The sequence below is a fragment of the Oncorhynchus kisutch genome, linkage group LG17 (genome assembly GCF_002021735.2).
Source record: "Oncorhynchus kisutch isolate 150728-3 linkage group LG17, Okis_V2, whole genome shotgun sequence".
NCBI lineage: Eukaryota > Metazoa > Chordata > Actinopteri > Salmoniformes > Salmonidae > Oncorhynchus > Oncorhynchus kisutch.
In genome coordinates this window covers 9351133-9376567 of record NC_034190.2, presented here as the reverse complement: position 1 = coordinate 9376567, position 25435 = coordinate 9351133, and the positions used below count along the sequence as shown (strand labels likewise).

General features: G+C 43.2%; 1 protein-coding gene across 2 annotated transcripts in view; it reads right to left on the bottom strand.

Moving 5' to 3' along the window:
- The window catches only part of LOC109907146 (enhancer of filamentation 1), a 63167-nt gene extending 39302 nt beyond the window's left edge, over window positions 1–23865 (bottom strand). The window contains exon 1 of one of the 2 annotated variants that reach the window (XM_020504937.2): window positions 23793–23865. Coding sequence is in view for 1 of the 2 variants with exons in the window: in XM_031795068.1 (XP_031650928.1) it covers window positions 18407–18418 (12 nt within the window). In the remaining variant the exon portion in view is untranslated. Of the gene's footprint in view, window positions 1–18406; window positions 18726–23792 lie in introns of those variants that run through there. The other variant, XM_031795068.1, reaches the window with a different exon arrangement.
- Window positions 23866–25435: the final 1570 nt, after the last annotated feature.

Here is a 25435-nt window from a genome sequence, read left to right as displayed (position 1 = left end):
TTCGTCCCTGACCAGGGAAGGGTCTTTATGGTCCTTCTGTTACCCAACGTCCCTGACCAGGGAAGGGTCTGTATGGTCCTTCTGTTACCCAACGTCCCTGACCAGGGAAGGGTCTTCGTGGTCCTTCTGTTACCCAACGTCCCTGACCAGGGAAGGGTCTTCATGGTCCTTCTGTTACCCAACATCCCTGACCAGGGAAGGGTCTTTCTGGTCCTTCTGTTATCCATTCGTCCCTGACCAGGGAAGGGTCTGTATGGTCCTTCTGTTACCCAACATCCCTGACCAGGGAAGGGTCTGTATGGTCCTTCTGTTACCCAACGTCCCTGACCAGGGAAGGGTCTGTATGGTCCTTCTGTTACCCAACATCCCTGACCAGGGAAGGGTCTTCATGGTCCTTCTGTTACCCAACGTCCCTGACTAGGGAAGGGTCTTCATGGTCCTTCTGTTACCCAACGTCCCTGACTAGGGAAGGGTCTTTCTGGATCCTTGATTTGATCTATAGGTTATGCATCAAAGTAGCCTATAAGCAATTACAATCTCAGCGACTGTTTAAAACATTTATAATAACTAGTGATTCCAGGCAACTGGTAAAAACAGTGGTGAGATGTGTACCTTTTCTATGGCATTCTGGTTTGGGAGGGAATACATTCAAGCAGCATATTTATTATTATTATTATAACCTTTATTTAACCAGGCACGTCAGTTAAGAGCAAATTCTTATTTTCAATGACGGCCTAGGAACAGTGGGTCAACTGTCTGTTCAGGGGCAGAATGATAGATTTGTATCTTGTCAGCTCGGGGATTTGAACTTGCAACCTTTCAGTTACTAGTCCAACTCTCTAACCACTAGGCTACCCTGCCACCCCATATTAACTGGGATAACATTGTAGGTTACACAAAAGCAAGTAAAGAGAGCATATTATTTAATTCTATATCTAATTATTTCACATGGAGATGTGGGAAGCTAAAAAAGGCTAGCTAGCGTGCTATGTTTTAATCTAGGCTAAAGCCAGCTAGCCAGGCTGCCAGCTAGCTACTACGTAACTACTGACGTCCCTAAACAGAGAGGGGGTTTTCTAGTCCTTCTCTTACCTAACATCAGTAATGGCATGATTATACAGGGAGACAGTGGTAATGATCCACCCAGGATTCCCTTCCAGGTATCTACAACAAAACATTCTTCAGTATGTTGACTCACTGTGTCTGTGGCTTGGTAGATATCTTCATCACAAACTGATAACATGGAGTACAATCTAGCACCAGTACTTAGACAATAGTTTTAAGATAAGAATTGAACACATAAACAGTTTGTGTGTCTCCAGACACGTAGGCTAATGATTGAAGAGAAAGAAAACTCTGATTCACACATGACCTAGTTGGAGATGTGTCTCACGTCTCTCTGTCCACGGCTGGGATACGTCTGGCTAGTGATATATAGTCTTTGGTCTCATATGCTGTTGTCATTGGGAGTGTGGAATAGTGCAGCGTTGAACTGTCCAGACCCACACCTGGAGGCTGGAACACATACATTTATATCCAGCTGTTTACCCCCGTTCATTCCCTTAACTTAGACCTACCACCCCTCCACCCACTCTGGGGAGTTTCATGACTCAGACACTTCTATATCAACAGGGGTATCAACAGGGGTATCAACAGGGTCTCGCCGAAGCACAAATAACAGTTCACTCATTTGTTTGGGGGAACACATATGCTTAGTTGCTGACCAACCTGAAAATAAAAAGCCTTTACGTAATGTTACCACGGAATGGGGCCCCACCTTCCCTCCCAGCTCCAAGTCAGTCAGTATTCAGGAAGGGCTCACTGGGTGGCTTTGGCTCTGCCTCCAGAGTACACATCAGCATAATGAAGGTGCTTTGGGTAAATGAGCTCACAAATACGACAGTCCAAATTCCCCCTCTGCTTCAGCCAATATGTCCCTAGGCAACGGGAGAGAGTAGTAGCCCTAGCTGCAATTAAGGAGACAAGGATTTAAACCGCTCCCAAGCCCCCCCCCCCCCCTGCAGATGTGGTACCCCGGCAATGGGCTGGTTTGAAAATTAGGGCCAGCCCATCTTTAACACCTGCCCCGGGGGTGATGGTGGTGCATACTGCATAAGAAAGGGTGAACCAGCACATCTCATTTGGCCTCATTTCACCATACTGTAGGTAAATATAGAAAATAATTATAGTAATGATGGCGGAAATGAGAACCTGACGACTTTGAACGGCCTGTTCCTCTGAGTGTTCTGTTCCTCTGTTCTGTTCTGTTCTGTTCCTCTGTTCTGTTCCTCTGAGTGTTCTGTTCCTCTGTACTGTTCTGTTCCTCTGAGTGTTCTGTTCCTCTGTTCTGTTCTATTCCACTGTTCTGTTCTGTTCCTCTGAGTGTTCTGTTCCTCTGAGTGTTCTGTTCCTCTGAGTGTTCTGTTCCTCTGTTCTGTTCTGTTCCTCTGAGTGTTCTGTTCCTCTGTTCTGTTCCTCTGAGTGTTCTGTTCCTCTGAGTGTTCCGTTCTGTTTCTCTGTTCCGTTCTGTTCCTCTGAGTGTTCTGTTCCTCTGAGTGTTCTGTTCCTCTGAGTGTTCTGTTCCTCTGTTCTGTTCCTCTGAGTGTTATGTTCCTCTGTTCTGTTCTGTTCTGTTCCTCTGTTCTGTTCCTCTGAGTGTTCTGTTCCTCTGTTCTGTTCTGTTCCTCTGAGTGTTCTGTTCCTCTGAGTGTTCTGTTCCTCTGAGTGTTCTGTTCCTCTGAGTGTTCTGTTCCTCTGTTCTGTTCCTCTGAGTGTTCTGTTCCTCTGAGTGTTCCGTTCTGTTTCTCTGTTCCGTTCTGTTCCTCTGAGTGTTCTGTTCCTCTGAGTGTTCTGTTCCTCTGAGTGTTCTGTTCTGTTCCTCTGTTCTGTTCTGTTCCTCTGAGTGTTCTGTTCTGTTCCTCTGAGTGTTCTCTTCTGTTCCTCTGTTCTGTTCATCTGAGTGTTCTGTTCCTCTATTCTGTTCTGTTCCTCTGCTCTGTTCCTCTGAGTGTTCTGTTCCTCTGTTCTGTTCCTCTGAGTGTTCTGTTCCTCTGTTCTGTTCCTCTGAGTGTTCTGTTCCTCTGTTCTGTTCTGTTCTGTTCCTCTGTTCTGTTCCTCTGAGTGTTCTGTTCCTCTGTTCTGTTCTGTTCCTCTGAGTGTTCTGTTCCTCTGTTCTGTTCTATTCCACTGTTCTGTTCTGTTCCTCTGAGTGTTCTGTTCCTCTGAGTGTTCTGTTCCTCTGAGTGTTCTGTTCCTCTGTTCTGTTCTGTTCCTCTGAGTGTTCTGTTCCTCTATTCTGTTCCTCTGAGTGTTCTGTTCCTCTGAGTGTTCCGTTCTGTTTCTCTGCTCCGTTCTGTTCCTCTGAGTGTTCTGTTCCTCTGAGTGTTCTGTTCCTCTGAGTGTTCTGTTCTGTTCCTCTGTTCTGTTCTGTTCCTCTGAGTGTTCTGTTCTGTTCCTCTGAGTGTTCTCTTCTGTTCCTCTGTTCTGTTCATCTGAGTGTTCTGTTCCTCTATTCTGTTCTGTTCCTCTGAGTGTTCTGTTCCTCTGTTCTGTTCCTCTGAGTGTTCTGTTCCTCTGTTCTGTTCCTCTGAGTGTTATGTTCCTCTGTTCTGTTCTGTTCTGTTCCTCTGAGTGTCCTGTTCCTCTGTTCTGTTCTGTTCCTCTGTTCTGCTCTGTTCCTCTGAGTGTTCTGTTCCTCTGTGTGTTCTGTTCCTCTGAGTGTTTTGTTCCTCTGTTCTGTTCTTCTGAGTGTTCTGTTCCTCTGAGTGTTCTGTTCCTCTGTTCTGCTCCTCTGAGTGTTCTGTTATGTTCCTCTGAGTGTTCTGTTCCTCTGAGTGTTCTGTTCCTCTGTTCTGTTCCTCTGAGTGTTCTGTTATGTTCCTCTGAGTGTTCTGTTCCTCTGGGTGTTCTGTTCCCCTGAGTGTTCTGTTCTGTTCCTCTGAGTGTTCTGTTCTGTTCCTCTGAGTGTTCTGTTCTGTCCTCTGAATGTTATGCTCTGTTCCTCTGAGTGTTCTGTTCTGTTCCTCTGGGTGTTCTGTTCCTCTGAGTGTTCTGTTCTGTTCCTCTGGGTGTTCTGTTCTGCTCCTCTGGGTGTTTTGTTCCTCTGGGTGTTCTGTTCCTCTGAGTGTTCTGTTCTTTTCCTCTGGGTGTAGCCTCATGCTGAGGCTATTCTGTTATGTTCCTCTGAGTATAGCCTCATGCTGAGGCTGTTTTATTATGTTCTTCTGAGTGCTGCTAGCCTGCTAAAGCTAAGGCAGTTCTGTTCTGTTGCCCTGTGTGCTGCTTGCCTGCTAAAGCTAAGGCAGTTCTGTTATGTTACCCTGTGTGCTGCTAGCCTGCTAAAGCTAAGGCAGTTCTGTTCTGTTACCCTGTGTGCTGCTTGCCTGCTAAAGCTAAGGCAGTTCTGTTATGTTACCCTGTGTGCTGCTAGCCTGCTAAAGCTGAGGCTGTTCTGTTCCTCTGAGTGTTGCTGAGCATCACAGCCAAATGGCAACCTATTCCCTATATAGTGCACTACTTTTGTAGTATATATGGGTGCCAAATGGGAGGCAGCGCAAATTAATTGGCCGTGTGAAGGGTTCTGGGTAGAACAGGCTTGTGGGGCTGAAGAAAGATCAGAGCTCAGGGTACATTTCTTAATGTGGATCTAGCCTAGAGATTGCTGCCGATCCTCTGATTACTAAGGCCTTTTAAATGCTGGCCAATGTGAATGTAATAACATAATTACAGACCGGGTGAAACCCCATGTCCTGAGTTTCTCCAATTCTCCCAATGCCAGTAAGGCCTATACCACGTCACAACGTCTACTTTTCCATGTCTAAAGTAGCCTAGTACCAGTCTGTAAGGAGGCATTAGCAACAATCTATCATAGCATGCCACATGTTCTATCCCCTTGCAGTTTATGATGCCATGTGTATACAGACTACAGTAGTAAATCAATGCTGTAGTCCAGCTACAGACTACAGTACAGTAGTAAATCAACACTACAGTCCAGCTACAGACTACAGTACAGTAGTAAATCAACACTACAGTCCAGCTCCAGACTACAGTACAGTAGTAAATCAACACTACAGTCCAGCTACAGACTACAGTACAGTAGTAAATCAACACTACAGTCCAGCTACAGACTACAGTACAGTAGTAAATCAACACTGCAGTCCAGCTCCAGACTACAGTACAGTAGTAAATCAACACTACAGTCCAGCTACAGACTACAGTACAGTAGTAAATCAACACTACAGTCCAGCTACAGACTACAGTACAGTAGTAAATCAACACTACAGTCCAGCTACAGACTACAGTACAGCCAGTATTTAGATAGTCCATAATAACACACTCCATGCTGACATCCATGCTAACATCACTGACAAACTCAAGTCAATAGTCATTTTGATCACATTCTAGTATCCTGCTGGAAAGCAGAAGTGAAACGGATTAACCAATAGCCAAACTGTGGTAAAGATGGCTCTCTAAATACATTTTGTGTACAAGTCGTTATCAATAAAAGACCACAGTAAGATCCAGATCGTTCTATTTGCCTTCTGGAGGGGCATGGAGACCCGCAACGTCGCTAAAACCATTGACAACTGCGTACCGTTTTCAAGGGATTCATAACCTCTTGAAGAGCAGAGTCAGAACTACAAATGTCAGACTATTCCATACAAAATAACAACGTACATTTAGCTCTGTCATCAGAGTTATAGGCCTACAGCAAGCAGGCAAGGCCTAACGGCATACTTCTCATGATCAGTAGGCTTAACATCAATTGATCATGTAATTTCAAATGCGTGAGGGTAGCCTAATAACAGATCATGTCAATAAAGCTGGATAACAAGCTTTCAGGGAATAAACCAGATGGCTGTGTATCCAGATATTGTTTGGTTTGCTTTCCATCTGCAGTAGTGACACTAGTTCGACTGACAACTTTACCAGGACGATGTCAAGCTCTTTCCAAAAGTCATCTCTGATGAAGGAAGTGAAATAACACGTTTTGTTGTTGTTTTTTGCTGTGCTAGCTAGCGACATGCCAAATGGATCTGGCTACCCTCACAAATACATGATCAATTGATGTTTACTGGTTGCTGTACAACTCTGATGACAGAGCGAAATGTGGAATAATAGGAACGGTGTAGTTCTCACGATGCGCTTCAAGAGATGATATTTAAACCAAATTAGTTTGAACATTTATTTAACAATCCCTTGAAAACGGCACATAGTTGTCAATAGTTTTAGCAGAGCTGGGGGTCTCCTTGCTCCCCAGCAGCCAAATTGAATGCTTTTGTGAGGTTTTATTGTGAACGACCTATATAGGGGAAATAGTATATAAATATAAGAGTAGCTCGTTGTCACCCACCTTCCTCCTCTCATCTATGATTCACTATATTCCGCTACACACAGGGACACATTGATAGTATCACCAAAATCTTCCAGTAAACAGTGACACCATGGCAACTGTAACTTCAACAGGATATGATATGCAATGTAGTGTCTAACTGCAATGCATGTTGGTACAAACCACACACGCGCGCTAAGCTTCACCTTGACATTTGGACAAGATGTAGGCTAGCACCAAACTGATGTCCTCAGTCGATACAGCCCCGTACCTTCCACCCTGTGTATTGGGTTTCAGAACAGACGTAGGTGTCATCGATTTCAGTCTTACATGTGATCGTTTCACATATCAAATGTCAAATCTAATATTGTTGATAGAACCCTTCCCATTTGAGACTCTCCTCTCTTGTGGATGTACCCATGTCTACTGTGTTGGTTAGGTATTCCACCCTCACCAACTTCCACCAAACCAACTTTCAACGAAGACTAGCAGTAAAAGTCTAGATGAAAGCTTTAAATTGTGGGCAGGTCAGAATGTCAGATAGCGCAACATCTAAAGATCTTCATTGACCCCATTCACAGAGTACAGTCTGACCGTCTCCAAGCCCATTACGTAAAACAAATGTCTTCCACACCCTTGGGTCAGCCCTCAGTTTGTTAGTTTTATTGTCACATTGATGACATGATGTCCACCTCTCTCCTCTCCATTTCCACCCCATTCCTCCTTAGCCTGAAGCAGTTCCTGTTTACACACTCAGACTCTAGCCTGTTTTATCTCTGTCTGGCCACGTAGACAACTGACACCCTCTACCACAGAAAATAACACAGATAACATAGCTACACACGGGTATATTATTTGAATTGTGTATTGAATAGCCTTCTCTAAAAGGGCTCAGTATAGTAGTGTATTGAATAGCCTTCTCCAAAAGGGCTCAGTATAGTAGTGTATTGAATAGCCTTCTCCAAAAGGGCTCAGTATAGTATTGAATAGCCTTCTCCAAAAGGGCTCAGTATAGTAGTGTATAGAATAGCCTTCTCCAAAAGGGCTCAGTATAGTATAGTATTGAATAGCCTTCTCCAAAAGGGCTCAGTATAGTAGTATATTGAATAGCCTTCTCCAAAAGGGCTCAGTATAGTAGTGTATTGAATAGCCTTCTCCAAAAGGGCTCAGTATAGTAGTGTATTGAATAGCCTTCTCCAAAAGGGCTCAGTATAGTAGTATATTGAATAGCCTTCTCCAAAAGGGCTCAGTATAGTAGTGTATTGAATAGCCTTCTCCAAAAGGGCTCAGTATATCTTTGTGGGCTATACTCAGCCTTGTCTCAGGATGGTAGGTTGGTGGTTGAAGATATCCCTCTAGTGGTGTGGGGGCTGTGCTTTGGCAAAGTGGGTGGGGTTATATCCTTCCTGTTTGGCCCTGTCCGGGGGTGTCCTCGGATGGGGCCACAGTGTCTCCTGACCCCTCCTGTCTCAGCCTCCAGTATTTATGCTGCAGTAGTTTATGTGTCGGGGGGCTGGGGTCAGTTTGTTATATCTGGAGTACTTCTCCTGTCCTATTCGGTGTCCTGTGTGAATCTAAGTGTGCGTTCTCTAATTCTCTCCTTCTCTCTTTCTTTCTCTCTCTCGGAGGACCTGAGCCCTAGGACCATGCCCCAGGACTACCTGACATGATGACTCCTTGCTGTCCCCAGTCCACCTGGCCATGCTGCTGTTCCAGTTTCAACTGACCTGAGCCCTAGGACCATGCCCCAGGACTACCTGACATGATGACTCCTTGCTGTCCCCAGTCTACCTGGCCATGCTGCTGCTCCAGTTTCAACTTCCACCTGACTGTGCTGCTGCTCTAGTTTCAACTGTTCTGCCTTATTATTATTCGACCATGCTGGTCATTTATGAACATTGAACATCTTGACCATGTTCTGTTATAATCTCCACCCGGCACAGCCAGAAGAGGACTGGCCACCCCACATAGCCTGGTTCCTCTCTAGGTTTCTTCCTAGGTATTGGCCTTTCTAGGGAGTTTTTCCTAGCCACCGTGCTTCTCCACCTGCATTGCTTGCTGTTTGGGGTTTTAGGCTGGGTTTCTGTACAGCACTTTGAGATATCAGCTGATGTACGAAGGGCTATATAAATAAATTTGATTTGATTTGAGTATAGTAGTATATTGAATAGCCTTCTCCAAAAGGGCTCAGTATAGTAGTATATTGAATAGCCTTCTCCAAAAGGGCTCAGTATAGTATTGAATAGCCTTCTCCAAAAGGGCTCAGTATAGTAGTATATTGAATAGCCTTCTCCAAAAGGGCTCAGTATAGTATTGAATAGCCTTCTCCAAAAGGGCTCAGTATAGTAGTATATTGAATAGCCTTCTCCAAAAGGGCTCAGTATAGTATTGAATAGCCTTCTCCAAAAGGGCTCAGTATAGTAGTGTATTGAATAGCCTTCTCCAAAAGGGCTCAGTATAGTAGTATATTGAATAGCCTTCTCCAAAAGGGCTCAGTATAGTAGTATATTGAATAGCCTTCTCCAAAAGGGCTCAGTATAGTAGTGTATTGAATAGCCTTCTCCAAAAGGGCTCAGTATAGTATTGAATAGCCTTCTCCAAAAGGGCTCAGTATAGTAGTGTATTGAATAGCCTTCTCCAAAAGGGCTCAGTATAGTAGTGTATAGAATAGCCTTCTCCAAAAGGGCTCAGTATAGTAGTATATTGAATAGCCTTCTCCAAAAGGGCTCAGTATAGTAGTGTATAGAATAGCCTTCTCCAAAAGGGCTCAGTATAGTAGTGTATAGAATAGCCTTCTCCAAAAGGGCTCAGTATAGTAGTATATTGAATAGCCTTCTCCAAAAGGGCTCAGTATAGTATTGAATAGCCTTCTCCAAAAGGGCTCAGTATAGTATTGAATAGCCTTCTCCAAAAGGGCTCAGTATAGTATTGAATAGCCTTCTCCAAAAGGGCTCAGTATAGTAGTGTATAGAATAGCCTTCTCCAAAAGGGCTCAGTATAGTAGTGTATAGAATAGCCTTCTCCAAAAGGGCTCAGTATAGTATTGAATAGCCTTCTCCAAAAGGGCTCAGTATAGTATTGAATAGCCTTCTCCAAAAGGGCTCAGTATAGTATTGAATAGCCTTCTCCAAAAGGGCTCAGTATAGTAGTATATTGAATAGCCTTCTCCAAAAGGGCTCAGTATAGTAGTGTATTGAATAGCCTTCTCCAAAAGGGCTCAGTATAGTAGTGTATTGAATAGCCTTCTCCAAAAGGGCTCAGTATAGTAGTGTATTGAATAGCCTTCTCCAAAAGGGCTCAGTATAGTAGTGTATAGAATAGCCTTCTCCAAAAGGGCTCAGTATAGTAGTGTATAGAATAGCCTTCTCCAAAAGGGCTCAGTATAGTATTGAATAGCCTTCTCCAAAAGGGCTCAGTATAGTAGTGTATTGTGTAATACAGTCCTTGACATACCTAAAAGCCAGGCCAGAAGACTTTTGACTCTCAACTAATGTAACGGTATTCATGGGATCAAAGATAAAGAGGTCTCAGCTCTGGGGGAAGAAGGGGGTTCTATTAAGAGGAATAAGGGGCGTAAAAGATGCCAAGGGGGGGGGGGTGTAACATAGTAACCCTTGGGGACATAATCCGTCAAAGCTATTGGCCGAGATGTACGATGTGTTTACGGTATCTCTACAGGAACACATTTCATGGCTTTACATAGAAACACACCAGGTTCGCTTCACACTGTCCTCTCAATTTCACGCTCCACAAAGAGGTTCTGCCCGAAAACAAAAATATAAAACGTCCTCCATCTTAGTATCTTTAATTCATAAACGGACCACTTTGGGGGAAAAAAAGAAGAGTATTTACTCCACAACGAGTGACATTATAAAACAAGATATTTGCCAGCTTACAAAATAGCAACTAACGTAGACACTGCTATTTACTCACTCTAACACAGACACCCACACTGACTCTCCCAGGCACTAAACGCACAGTAGCTGCTTGCATACAAGGCAATTTGTTGTGAAAGCTGAGCTTGAGAATGCCTTAGCAGCATGGGGACTTCTTGGCTGGATCACCATGTTCTCAGCTGTCAAGGTTCTTTTAGTTTGACATCAGGACGGAATCCCAAATGGCACCCTATTCCCTAGACAGTGAACAACTTTTGACCCAGGCCCATATTCACAACCATCTCAGAGTGATCTAGGATCAGTTTGATTGATTTCCCCCTAAGGTTAAACATGGAAATTATTGGTTTTGTATTGTTATTGATGTAAGGCAGAGAACTCTCAGGCGCCGCGGCCCATAATGCATTCTGCCTCTCCCCACATGGTAATGCTCGGCCCACAGTGCAATGGCACAGCAGGGGGTGTGGAACCTTTGTTCATTCATAGCAGGGGAATGTGCTCTTCACGCTGCTCTCAGTGGAACATTTTTGTTGACGGGGGGGGGGGGGGGTGAAGTGGGGGCAACAAGAGGGAGAATTCAGAAATATCTCCAGAGAGGTGTGAGAAACTGAGTACACACACACACACACAAACACTTATGCAAGCGTACAAGCAAACTACACTCTAAAATGTCTCCCAAACTTTTCACCACCTTATGAAAACAACGTAGCGAGTCTGTTTTGTGGGGTTTTATATTGAAAGGACTAAGAATGATTTGATATTGAAAGTAAGAACATTGAGATGCAATGGTCGTGTCATACCAATGTACCTGCATAACAATGTCTTTGTAATTACACGGGTACAAGCTCCCTCAGTAAAAGGTTGATTTGTGGGAGAAAGGCCTTGCAACAAAGGAGAGGATTGTATAGTTCAACGATGGCTGAAATCTGCTCCATGAATCAACCCTGTTCTTCTCCTGGAGAATACAAATGCCTGCACGGAGAAGTGCTCTTTCTGAGCAATGCCACACACACACACACACACACACACACACACACACACACACACACACACACACACACACACACACACACACACACACACACACACACACACACACACACACACACACACACACAGAAAAGACTGTGAACTCTTGGTGGGCCCCCTAGCTGGGGTAAACTCTCATAGCCAATGAGAAGGGGAAACCTTGAAACAATCAAGTGCATCTTCTGACTAACCTCTCCATACACATTCCTCCAGGAGGGTTTTAGTCATGGGGAGCTCCTGGACCCAACCACCCCACCCCCACCTCACACACCCAGCTCTATTTCCCCTCGCTCCGCCTACCCCACTTCCTATTTCTTTCAGTTTCTTTCTCCTTCAGTATTAGAACCCCCCCCCTCCTCTGTCCTCAATCACTGGCTTGCAGAACAATGTCTTCACTCTCTCCTCCACCCCCATTCTCTTTGGACCGCTGCCTGGCACCTGAGCCCGCAAGAAAGAGAGAAAACACACCCCAGAAGAAGAAAGAGAGAAAACACACCCCAGAAGAAGAAAGAGAGAAAACACACCCCAGAAGAAGAAAGAGAGAAAACACACCCCAGAAGAAGAAGAGAGAAAACACACCCCAGAAGAAGAAGAGAGAAAACACACCCCAGAAGAAGGAGAGAAAACACACCCCAGAAGAAGGAGAGAAAACACACCCCAGAAGAAGGAGAGAAAACACACCCCAGAAGAAGAAAGAGAGAAAACACACCCCAGAAGACGGAGAGAAAACACACCCCAGAAGAAGAAGAGAGAAAACACACCCCAGAAGAAGGAGAGAAAACACACCCCAGAAGAAGAAGAGAGAAAACACACCCCAGAAGAAGAAGAGAGAAAACACACCCCAGAAGAAGAAGAGAGAAAACACACCCCAGAAGAAGAAGAGAGAAAACACACCCCAGAAGAAGAAGAGAGAAAACACACCCCAGAAGAAGAAAGAGAGAAAACACACCCCAGAAGAAGAAAGAGAGAAAACACAGCCCCAGAAGAAGAAAGAGAGAAAACACACCCCAGAAGAAGGAAGAGAGAAAACACACCCCAGAAGAAGAAGAGAGAAAACACACCCCAGAAGAAGAAAGAGAGAAAACACACCCCAGAAGAAGAAAGAGAGAAAACACACCCCAGAAGAAGAAAGAGAGAAAACACACCCCAGAAGAAGGAGAGAAAACACACCCCAGAAGAAGAAGGAGAGAAAACACACCCCAGAAGAAGGAGAGAAAACACACCCCAGAAGAAGAAGAGAGAAAACACACCCCAGAAGAAGGAGAGAAAACACACCCCAGAAGAAGAAGAGAGAAAACACACCCCAGAAGAAGAAGAGAGAAAACACACCCCAGAAGAAGAAGAGAGAAAACACACCCCAGAAGAAGAAGAGAGAAAACACACCCCAGAAGAAGAAAGAGAGAAAACACACCCCAGAAGAAGAAAGAGAGAAAACACACCCCCGAAGAAGAAAGAGAGAAAACACACCCCAGAAGAAGGAAGAGAGAAAACACACCCCAGAAGAAGAAGAGAGAAAACACACCCCAGAAGAAGAAAGAGAGAAAACACACCCCAGAAGAAGAAAGAGAGAAAACACACCTCAGAAGAAGAAGAGAGAAAACACACCCCAGAAGAAGAGAGAAAACAGACCCCAGAAGAAGAAGAGAGAAAACACACCCCAGAAGAAGGAGAGAAAACACACCCCAGAAGAAGAAAGAGAGAAAACACACCCCAGAAGAAGAAGAGAGAAAACACACCCCAGAAGAAGAAAGAGAGAAAACACACCCCAGAAGAAGAAAGAGAGAAAACACACCCCAGAAGAAGGAAGAGAGAAAACACACCCCAGAAGAAGAAAGAGAGAAAACACACCCCAGAAGAAGTTCGGTTCACCTAATCAGTCTTCACTGTGGTGGTGGAGCTATTTCTACCGCGGTTTATGTACTGTACGGTTTGTGTACTGTACGGTTTGTGTACTGTACGGTTTATGTACTGTACGGTTTGTGTACTGTACGGTTTGTGTACTGTACGGTTTGTTTATGTACGGTTTATGTACTGTATGGTTTATGTACTGTATGGTTTATGTACTGTACGGTTTGTGTACTGTACAGTTTGTGTACTGTACGGTTTGTGTACTGTACGGTTTATGTACTGTACGGTTTATGTACTGTACGGTTTGTTTATGTACTGTACGGTTTGTTTATGTACTGTACGGTTTATGTACTGTCCGGTTTGTGTACTGTACGGTTTGTTTATGTACTGTACGGTTTGTTTATGTACTGTACGGTTTATGTACTGTACGGTTTATGTACTGTCCGGTTTATGTACTGTACGGTTTGTTTATGTACTGTATGGTTTATGTACTGTACGGTTTGTGTACTGTACGGTTTATGTACTGTACGGTTTGTGTACTGTACGGTTTGTGTACTGTACGGTTTGTGTACTGTACGGTTTGTTTATGTACGGTTTATGTACTGTATGGTTTATGTACTGTATGGTTTATGTACTGTACGGTTTGTGTACTGTATGGTTTATGTACTGTACGGTTTATGTACTGTACGGTTTGTGTACTGTACGGTTTATGTACTGTATGGTTTATGTACTGTACGGTTTGTGTACTGTACGGTTTGTTTATGTACTGTACGGTTTATGTACTGTCCGGTTTGTGTACTGTACGGTTGATGTACTGTCCGGTTTGTGTACTGTACGGTTTGTGTACTGTACGGTTTATGTACTGTACGGTTTATGTACTGTACGGTTTGTGTACTGTACGGTTTATGTACTGTTAGTCTCAAAAGAACCAGCTTAAAGGGGGTGGATGTTGGACTACTATGGGTATGTAGGACTGAGCCATTATGACCAAAATATACACATCACAATATTTTTCTCATTTCTTGATGGTCTGGTGGTATGTGACGATATGTTCCTGAATAATAAAAGTTCTACATTTGTTTTATGAGTAGTGTATGACCCCTTATGACCTATCTGTCTATCCCTCTGCTGTCTTTTATATTCTCCTCCAGGATATTCTCTCTCCCCCCCCCCTCGCCCCCCCCTTTGCTCTCTCTCTCTCTCTCCCTCTCTTTCTTTCTCTCCATATCTCTCTCCCTCTCTCTTTCCCTCTCCATCTCCCTCTCCCTTTCCCTCCCTCTCCCTCCCTCCTCCCTGTTTCAGTGTTATGAATCTGTGAACCCCAGACAGTCCAGTGTTATAAATCTGTGAACCCCAGACAGTCCAGTGTTATGAATCTGTGAACCCCAGACAGTCCAGTGTTATGAATCTGTGAACCACAGCCAGTCCGGTGTTATGAATCTGTGAACCCCAGACAGTCCAGTGTTATGAATCTGTGAACCCCAGACAGTCCAGTGTTATGAATCTGTGAACCCCAGACAGTCCGGCAGGCAGCCAGCGAGTCCATTTCATCTGACCCGGGTGGTTTGAGAAAAGTTGTGGACTATATAGGAATAGGGAATAGTTTGTCATTTGGTACGCATTCAGTGTTCCCAGGGCAAAACATAAACAATCCAGGAGGAATTTAATTCTTAACACTTCAGCGCTATGAATAATTTACCTCCAGTGAGAGGAAGAGCATCTGATAGAAGGGACAGAAAACTTCCTGTCAATATTTAACTGGATTAAACTGGGCTATGTCAGAAGATAAAGGCTGTAAACTGTCAACCAGAATGGCTGACTCAGGAACAGACAGAAGATAGCTATTAGTGTGTCATTTAATCTATATAGTGGACTACTTTTGACCACAGGCTAATGGACCCTGGTAAAAAGTAGTGCTCTACATAGGGTGGCATTTGGGACTCATCCTGTGAAGTGTAACCAGAGGTCAGGTCCCTGACTGCCTGACCTATCCCAGCCTAGCATACATCCAACCTTCCCTTTCTTTGTTCCGTTGCATAATAAAGATAGGTTATCACAGATTGAATGGTGTGGTGGTGTCTGTGCTATTGCTAAGCCCTCTCAGACAAACGTGGCAGAGTAGAGAGTAGTAGAGAGTAGTGGAGAGAGAAGAGGAGTAGTAAAGAGAGGAGTGGAGCAGTAGAGTACTAGAGAAAGGAGTGGATTAGTAGAGAGAAGAGTGGAGTAGTAGAGAGAGGGGTGCAGTTGTAGAGAGAGGGGTGGAGCAGTAGAGTACTAGAGAAAGGAGTGGAGTAGTAGAGAGAAGAGTGGAGTAGTAGAGAGAGGGGTGGAGTAGTAGAGAGAGGGGTGGAGTAGTAGAGAGAGGAGTGGAGTAGTAGAGAGAGGAGTGGAGTAGTTGAGAGAAGAGTGGAGTAGTAGAGAGAGGAGTGGAGTAGAAGAGAGTAGTAGAGAAAGGAGTGGAGTAGTAGAGAGTGGAGTAGTAGAGACTATTAGAGAGTAGTAGAGAAAGGAGTGGAGTAGTAGAGAGAGGAGTGGAGTAGTAGAGAGCAGTAGAGAAAGGAGTGGAGTAGTAGAGAGAGGAGTGGAGTAGTTGAGAGAGGAGTGGGGTAGTAGAGAGTAGTAGAGAAAGGAGTGGAGTAGTAGAGAGTAGTAGAGAAAAGAGTGGAGTAGTAGAGAGAGGAGTTGAGTAGTAGAGAGAAGAGTGGAGTAGTAGAGAGAGGAGTGGAGTAGTAGGGAGTGGAGTGGCGTAGTAGAGAGTAGTAGAGAAAGGAGTGGAGTAGTAGAGAGTGGAGTGGAGAAGTAGAGAGTATTAGAGAGTAGTAGAGAAAGGAGTGGAGTAGTAGAGAGAGGAGTGGAGTAGTAGAGAGAGGAGTGGAGTAGTAGAGAGTAGTAGACAGTGGAGTGGAGTAGTAGAGAGTAGTAGAGAAAGGAGTGGAGTAGTAGAGAGAGGAGTGGAGCAGTAGAGAGGAGTGGAGTAATAGAGAGTTGTAGAAAGTAGTAGAGAGGAGTGGAGTAGTAGAGAGTAGTAGAGAGGAGTGAAGTAGTAGAGAGTAGTAGAGAGGAGTGAAGTAGTAGAGAGTAGTAGAGAGAGGAGAGGAGTAGTAGAGAGAGGAGTGGAGTAGTAGAGAGGAGTAGAGTAGTAGAGAGTAGTAGAGAGGAGTGGAGTAGTAGAGAGTACTAGAGTGTACTAGAGGAGTGGAGTAGTAGAGAGTAGTAGAGAGGAGTGGAGTAGTAGAGAGGAGTGGAGTAATAGAGAGTAGTAGAGAGAGGAGAGAGGAGTGGAGTAGTAGAGAGTAGTAGAGAGTAGTGGAGTAGTAGAGAGTAGTAGAGAGGAGTGGAGTAATAGAAAGTAGTAGAGAGAGGAGAGAGGAGGGGAGTAGTAGAGAGTAGTAGAGAGGAATATACCGATCCAACCCCTACAGGGCCTGATAACAAACCCTGTAGCCCTAAAGAGCCCTGGAGTATAAGGCTGAATACACAGGCATGACGAAACACACATGACGCCGCAATCACTTTTCCCTTAGGGAAAGCCTGCATGCGCCATGCACCCAGAAGTGTGAAGTGGACTTCTAATACTAATGAGGGGTCTTCTAATACTAATCTAGATGTGGGTTATTTTCCCAAAGATTAAGGCCAAGCCGAGTATTACAGCATTGTGGTAATTTAACACTGAAGTCATTGGCCCTTAATACTACCGAAACACCAGAAAACTACATCACAGCTTTGCATGACAGCCAGCTCTGACATTCCTAATATGGTCGGATAACACAGACTTCAGACCCAAGCACATGACTCCAATAAAGAACAACAGAGGTGGTTATTTCAGTAAGTACAGTATTTTGGAGGATTCCAAACAGCACCATCAGTCGGTTCCAGAACGTATGACCAGCTCTCTTGCCAAGTGCCCTACATTTCCTTGATAGTGTGAAGTAGACAAAAGCATTCCAATCGAGAAGAGTACTGAACCTCAAACCATAGTAGGAAGTGGGGTCTTTTCATAAGCTCCAATCAATGCCTTACAGAGTTTGTTAATGGTGACGGAAAGGTCTGAAACTATAAGAGGCCAGGTTTCCTTGACTTAGGAGTTGAGAGACAGACAGTTCCATGCCCCCAAGGCAGGAATTTATGCTGATGCTGAGGCATAGCCAGGCCCTGATTGAGCAATCTCTGTTTCCTTACATATCTCATGAACAGTGAAGTCTATTCAATTATGCAATCTAAGCAGCTTTTAAAAAACCCTGAATATGCTATGTCACAGAGACAATTATGTATAAAGAGGTTTACTTGTTACAACAGGCCAGTCAGTGCTAGGACTCACACCCACAGAGTAGAATGGGTTAAATCAACTTCACTGAATGTCTCGTTTGTTCGTCAGACCTGGAGTGTAAACTAAATATATTGCCCAAACAAAGCTACAGCCACGGTCGAACGGACAGCAAGGGGATACAGAGAGATAACTCAGAATGACTGTGCCGACATATCCTCCTACTAAGTAACCTGATTCGATACAATCGTGTATTATTTATTACCCGTGAAGGTATAGCATTCACTGTCAACGCATGAGTATTTCATTACTCCGAAATACATCGAACCATGGGAAGAGGAGAGAGAATTATTGGGAAGAGGAGAGAGAATTATTGGGAAGAGGAGAGAGAATTATTGAGGAGAGAGAATTATTGGGAAGAGGAGAGAGAATTATTGGGAAGAGGAAAGAGAATTATTGGGAAGAGGAGAGGGAATTCATCGGTAGAGGAGAGCATTCTTATGTAGGCTAGTATTCAGCGTCGCATGCGATTCGAGCATCACTTCAGCACTTTAAATCCCACTTCGCCCACTTTGGAAGAGCGCATAGCCTACGCACAGAGAAAGCAACCGGACATATATATTTTAAACCAATGTAATTAATATCGTAATGTCCCTGTTTATGACTGGAGGGCAAAGAACGAACTGACAGACCACGGAACACCCTCTTCCCGCGTTGACATCCCAAGGCAGCGGTGGGCTAAATGTCTCCCTGGGTAACATTGTTACACAAATGCGGTTAGCCTACAACATTGTTGTTACAACATTGTTACAATCTAAACTGAAACTAACTCAGGTTCATTCTTGTTTTTATTTGTGGTGAAAATAGTTAACTTTTCCCCAATACATAGCCCTAGGCTACATAAAGTCTAGTCTGAAGGAGATAAAATATTGGTGTTTTGCCAGTTTATAATCACACAATAATTTAATAAATCCGTTACAACACCCATGTCAGTGAATTCCTGAAGATCTCATTTCAATGACTTTGTGAACAGTCACTTACTTTGTACTTCATTTTGAGCGCCTCGTCTTCTCTCTGACTCCGGGGAAGTGTAAAATATCCGCTTGTCGTGTCAAAAAGAACACATGTGAATGTCGCAACAAAACGTTTTATTTTGCGATCAAAACAGCCATCAAGATTTGGTCAATGGTACCGACAATAAAAAAAAGCGAATGTTTCCTTCAATAATTTTCAACCCAGTCGTGCGTATCACCCAGGTTCTGCAATATACCTATCTGGTTGCCGCTGAACGAGAATGATCTTACTACATGAGCGCCTCAGCTCATTTACAATGTCTCTTAACTCATTGGTCAAGTCGCTGCAGAGTACAATTGACGTCATGTAATGAACGGCCTGCTACAATGTTAAATGCCCATGTCTGTTGACTACGTTAGAGGCAAGGACCACTGGAGGAAAGCGTTTATAAAATGTAGTGAATTATGACTCAGTCTTATGGGACTTCGCTTGGTGCAATGTACATGCACCTATAAAGGTATTTTAGCCATCACTAACAGGCAGGGTTGGGTTACTTTATAAATGTAATCCGTTACCTGTCCATAATTTTAATAAGTAACGTAATTTGGGGATTACCCCAAACTCTGTCATTTAATCTGATTACATTCCGTTACTTTTAGATTAATTTCCCCTTAAGAGGCATTAGAAGAAGACAAAAAAAATATTGACCAATTAAACATCTATTGCAGGATAAATCAGTGTTAAAGTTCACATAGCTGGCCACATATGGATGTTTATTTTTACTTTATGGGTTGGTTATTTAGGCTGACGTGTTTTGAGCACTACTGAAAAGTGCTATTTACATGTGAAAAATGAATGCCATATTCGCATTTGCTATAGGCCGATTGTTTACCTTTTGTTGGTGACACTTTGACACCTTGATAATATGCAGCTGTTTAAAGGGCAAATCCACAGATGAAACGATAACAAAAGTGTCACCCCATGTCTGTTTTGGTAAAAAGCTGAGGTATGGGGAAATGTAACCACTCTCATATGAATAGACAAAGGTATGGATGCAAGGACTGAACACCCATCATATAAAATGTATAGTTTTAACCATGTTATGAGGCTATACAGTGTTTGTTTACAATGACAATGGACACACCTTCTCATTGCATGGTTTTTCATTATTTTGACTATTGTCTACATTGTAGAATAATAGTGAAGACATCAAAACTATGAAATAACACATGAGATCATGTAGGAACCAAACACATGTTAAACAAATCAAATCAAAATATATTTTATATTTGAGATTCTTCAAATAGCCACCTTTTGCCTTGATGACAGTTTTGCCCACTCTTGGCATTCTCTCAACCAGCTTCAAGAGGTAGTCACCTGGAATGTATTTAAATTAACAGGTGTGCCTTGTTAAAAGTTCATTTGTAGAATTTATTTTCATCTTAATGTGTTTGAAACAAACAATCAGTTGTGCTGTGACAAGGTAGGGGTGGTATACAGAAGATAGCCCAATTTCAAGAACCTTGAAAGTTTCTTCAAGTGCAGTCTCAAAAACCATCAGGCGCAAAGATGAAGCTGGCTCTCATGAGGACTATCATAGGAAAGGAAAACCCAGAGTTACCTCTGATGTAGAGGATCAATTCATTAGAGTTAACTGCGTCTCAGATTGCAGCCCAAATAAATGCTTCACAGAGTTCAAGTAATAGACACATCTCAACATCAACTGTTCAGAGGAGACTGCGTGAGTCGGGCCTTCATTGTCGAATTGCTGCAAAGAAACCACTACTAAAGGACACCAATAAGAAGAAGAGACTTACTTGAGCCAAGAAACAGGAGCAATGAACATTTGAACGGTGGAATTCAAGGCACACTTAACCAGCATGGCTACCAGCGATATGCCATCCCATCTGGTTTGCGCTTAGTGGGACTATCATTTGTTTTTCAACAGGACAATGACCCAACACACACCTCCAGACTGTGTAATGGCTATTTGACCAAGGAGAGTGATGGAGTGCTGCATCAGATGACCTGGCCTCCACAATCACCCAACCTCAACCCAATTAAGATGGTTTGGGATGAGTTGAACCACAGGGTGAAGGAAAAGCAGCCAACAAGTGCTCAGCATATGTGGGAACTCCTTCAAGACCATTGAAAAAGCATTCCTTATGAAGCTGGTTGAGAGAATGCTAAGAATGTGCAAAGCTGTCATCAAGGCAAAGGGTGGCTACTTTGAAGAATCTCAAATATAAAATATATTTTGATTTGTTTAACAATTACTACATGATTCCATATGTGTTATTTCATAGTTATTCTACAATGTAGAAAATAGTCAAAATAAAGAAAAACCCTGCAATGAGTAGGTGTGTCCAAGCTTTTGACTGGTACTGTACATGGTGCATATATAAACGCAGGTTGACGTAGCAGAGGGTCTGTTGATATACCCGGCCGCCAAACAAATCGAAAACCACCCGGAAAGCAACCACTGCATTTGTTTTGTCTGCGCCAGGTACACCGCCATTTAGGCGTAACCAACCCAAAACATAAAGGTATAGCTCAACCAAGTCATGGTCACCAGACAATGAGAATAGTTTCCGTTCCAAATCTAGCTCTTCATCCATATGTTCCTTCTAAATATTCGGTGAGAGGTGTTGGTGAGAAATTTAGTGCATTAACAGGGACAGGTCAGGAGGAACTACTTTTGTTTGACCTCATTGAACTAGCTCATCAACACTGCACCACTAAATCATAGCCTAGGGCCTGTAGGCCAACTCGTTGGCATTGAAACCAAAGTAAGTTTAATTATGTGTAGACATGGTAGTGATCTTGTGCGAGCAGGACATGTGTGGATAAAGTGTGGGTGAAGTTGATGTAAGTCATCGGTTCCTTCATGTACTGTTGATCATAGAGCTAGCCAAGCCAACATGGAACATTCCATTTGTGTTATATCTTGTCAACAGTTATATCCTCTAAGCAATGGAAGTTTTACTGTTGACTCACTGTCAGGTAAACTTTCATAAACTGATTAGGGAGGGCACAGGAAATCACAAATAGACACACGCACACACACACAGAGACACAGACACACACACACGTGTGTTTGACTGGAGAGGTCACTACCACAACAACAGACATGAGAAGGACTCATCTTACCACACACAAACACACACACACACACACACACACACACACACACACACACACACACACACACACACACACACACACACACACACACACACACACACACACACACACACACACACACACACACACGTGTGTATTTGAGAAAGAGCAAGTGTAGCAGAGTATTTACCAGTTGAGGTTCATATGACAGATGGAAGAAAGAGGAAGTGTGTTTCTACTGTATGTTTCATGCTTTTTTTCAGCCTCAAGCTTCAACAGAGTTTCCGTTTCTATGATAATAAACGATTGTTAATCAACGTTTTTTGGGAAACATACGTTTCTGAACTATTTCCAGTGAATTATAAATAAATAAAATTTGAGCATCACAAATTGTCACGAAAATGTGTCGGGCCTAGTTATTTATCAGTAGCTGTACTTTACTTTACTATGTAGATGTGCTTTTTACTCCCATACATTTTCCCTGACTCCCAAAACAAAATAAATATGGTCCAATTCACACACCTATCAACATAACAGGTTGTCATCCCTACTGTATCTGGTCTAGCGGACTTACTAAACACAAATACTGCGTTTGGTGTGTTGTAGTGCGCCCCTGGCTGTCTGTAAATGTAAAAAAACAAGAAAATCATGCTGTCTGATTTGCTTAATATTAGGAATATGATGTATAGCTTTTACTCAAGTATTTTTTTTAACCTTTATTTAACTAGGCAAGTCAGTTAAGAACAAATTCTTATTTTCAATGACGGCCTAGGAACAGTGGGTTAACTGCCTGTTCAGGGGCAGAATGACAGATTTGTACCTTGTCAGCTCGGGGTATGAACTTGCAACCTTCCGGTTACTAGGCCTACGCTCTAACCACTAAGCTACCCTGCCGCCCCAAGTAGTATGGACGTTCAGTACACTTTTTCCAGTATTTAAAACCAAATAATTCTCAAACTTTTACTCAAGTAGTATTTTACTGGGTGACTTTAACTTTTACTCAAGTAGTATTTTACTGGGTGACTTTAACTTTTACTCAAGTAGTATTTTACTGGGTGACTTTAACTTTTACTCAAGTAGTATTTTACTGGGTGACTTTAACTTTTACTCAAGTAGTATTTTACTGGGTGACTTTAACTTTTACTCAAGTAGTATTTTACTGGGTGACTTTAACTTTTACTCAAGTAGTATTTTACTGGGTGACTTTAACTTTTACTCAAGTAGTATTTTACTGGGTGACTTTAACTTTTACTCAAGTAGTATTTTACTGGGTGACTTTAACTTTTACTCAAGTAGTATTTTACTGGGTGACTTTAACTTTTACTCAAGTAGTATTTTACTGGGTGACTTTAACTTTTACTCAAGTAGTATTTTACTGGGTGACTTTAACTTTTACTCAAGTAGTATTTTACTGGGTGACTTTAACTTTTACTCAAGTAGTATTTTACTGGGTGACTTTAACTTTTACTCAAGTAGTATTTTACTGGGTGACTTTAACTTTTACTCAAGTAGTATTTTACTGGGTGACTTTAACTTTTACTCAAGTAGTATTTTACTGGGTGACTTTAACTTTTACTTGAGTCATTTTTATCTATTAAGGAATCTTTACTTTTATTTAAGTATCACAACTGAGGTACTTTTTCAACCAGTGTCTCCTTTTTTGTCTTGACATTGAGTGGGACTTCGATATTCATGATAACTTATCTTTTCCCCCTGATAGACACACCATGGACCTTGATCAGACTGTTTTTCCTACCCAGTAAAATCAAGAACCCTACAGCATCTAATGAGAAAATACTTATTAACCCCCCCCCCCCCCCCCCCCCCACCTCACCCCACCGTCACCCTTTAAACAAATGTCCTGCCGAACCACTCTCTTTTATCAACCCTCGTCTAGCTGTTGCTAAGTGAATCATCACCCAATCTCTTAATTCTTCAATAATACACACAACCACTCACTTTTATCAAGACATAATCGCTCCGGGGCGACAGGTAGCCTGGTGGGGCGGCAGGTAGCCTAGTAGGTTAGAATGTTGGGCCACTAACCAAAACGTTGCTACATCAAATCCCAGAACTGACAAGGTAAAAATCTGTCGATCTTCCTCTGAACAAGACAGTTAACCTGCTGTCATTGTAAATAAGAGTTTGTTCTTAATCTGACTTGCCTAGTTAAAGAAAACATATATGTTCTTCACAGAAGTTGTTATCTTTGTTTTGCGATAACAGTGTAATATTTATTGTGCTAACCAAGAAAACACTGTCTAAATAACACAATATAAAAAGGACTTACTCCGTCTCTATGCGTGTGCAGTGTTGTAGTTTAACAGCACAGATGAGACTTAAGGTCTTGTCCTAGAGAGTATAGTGGTGAAGAGAATAGAGGTGAGAAGAAACGCCCTAGTTAGCATCTCTGAGCAGACACAGCCTTGCAAGAAAGCCTTCCTTGTGTGTGTGTGTGTGTGTGTGTGTGTGTGTGTGTGTGTGTGTGTGTGTGTGTGTGTGTGTGTGTGTGTGTGTGTGTGTGTGTGTGTGTGTGTGTGTGTGTGTGTGTGTGTGTGTGTGTGTGTGTGTGTGTGTGTGTGTGTGTGTGTGTGTGTGTGTGTGCGTGTGTGTGTGTGTGTGTGTGTGTGTGTGCGTGCGATTGGTTAAGAACGTTGGGCCAGTAACATAAATGGCCGCCTCGCTTCGCGTTCCTAGGAAACTATGCAGTATTTTTTATTTTTTATTACTGCATTGTCGGAACTAGAAGCACAAGCATTTCGCTACACTCGCATTAACATCTGCTAACAATGTGTATGTGACAAATACATTTGATTTGAAAACCCCGAGGTGACTAGGTCAGAAATCTGTCAATGTGCCCTTGAGCAAGGAACTTAACCCTAATTGCTAGTGTAAGTCCCTCTGGATAAGAGTGTGTGAACATTTTGGTTTTTGATACTGATTCTCTGCTGCTCTGTGTTACCCAACCAAAATCCCCTGTTTGAAGAGTCTGCAGACAAGCCAAACAATCAAAGGCCGGAGAACGATTAGTGTTAGCGTTTAGGCTCACAGTGTTCCCTACCCCACGTTCCCATGACAACAAGTCACCATGGTCGTATCATTCTGTACTAGATCTACTGTAGTGTGGCAGCAGAAGCAGGTCCCAGAACTGTTTGTGGGGTCTCTCCTGCTGTATTATCATACCAAACAATGCCACCAGTTTGGCAAGACAACACAAACAGATCTTGGCCTACATTATCACAGGGAATTGCACCACAGAAATAGCCTTACAAATAGCCTTGTAATTACCCTTTCATCTTTGTCTGCTTATGGGTCTCAGTGAAGTCTGAGTTGCATAAGAGCCCTGTAGATTTCACCTCTGTTTAACAGGGACAGACGTCTTTCATAAGAAGGTCCCAGGGTTCTGTGCTAAACTGTGAACCGGACTGATGGTTGAAGGAGGCGGGATCTCCAGATAGTAGGACATGACAACAGGCTCTCTGTGCAGGGTAACGATAGGGTAGAGGTGGCACCCTCGTGGATTATAGCCTTCACACTCTCCCAACCACCTGAGGCAGATTTATGGGCCTGCCTCCCTACCTTGCCTTGGCTGCCTCCCACCTTGTCCAGCGGGGCCCAGACAGGGTGTTTGTCCTAAACAGCTCCCCATTCCCTACATTGGGCACTACTTTTGACTAGAGCCCTATGGGGCATACATTGGGCACTACTTTTGACTAGAGCCCTATGGGGCATACATTGGGCACTACTTTTGACTAGAGCCCTATGGGGCATACATTGGGCACAACTTTTGACTAGAGCCCTATATGGGGCATACATTGGGCACTACTTTTGACTAGAGCCCTATGGGGCATACATTGGGCACTACTTTTGTCTAGAGCCCTATGGGGCATACATTGGGCACTACGTTTGACTAGAGCCCTATGGGGCATACAT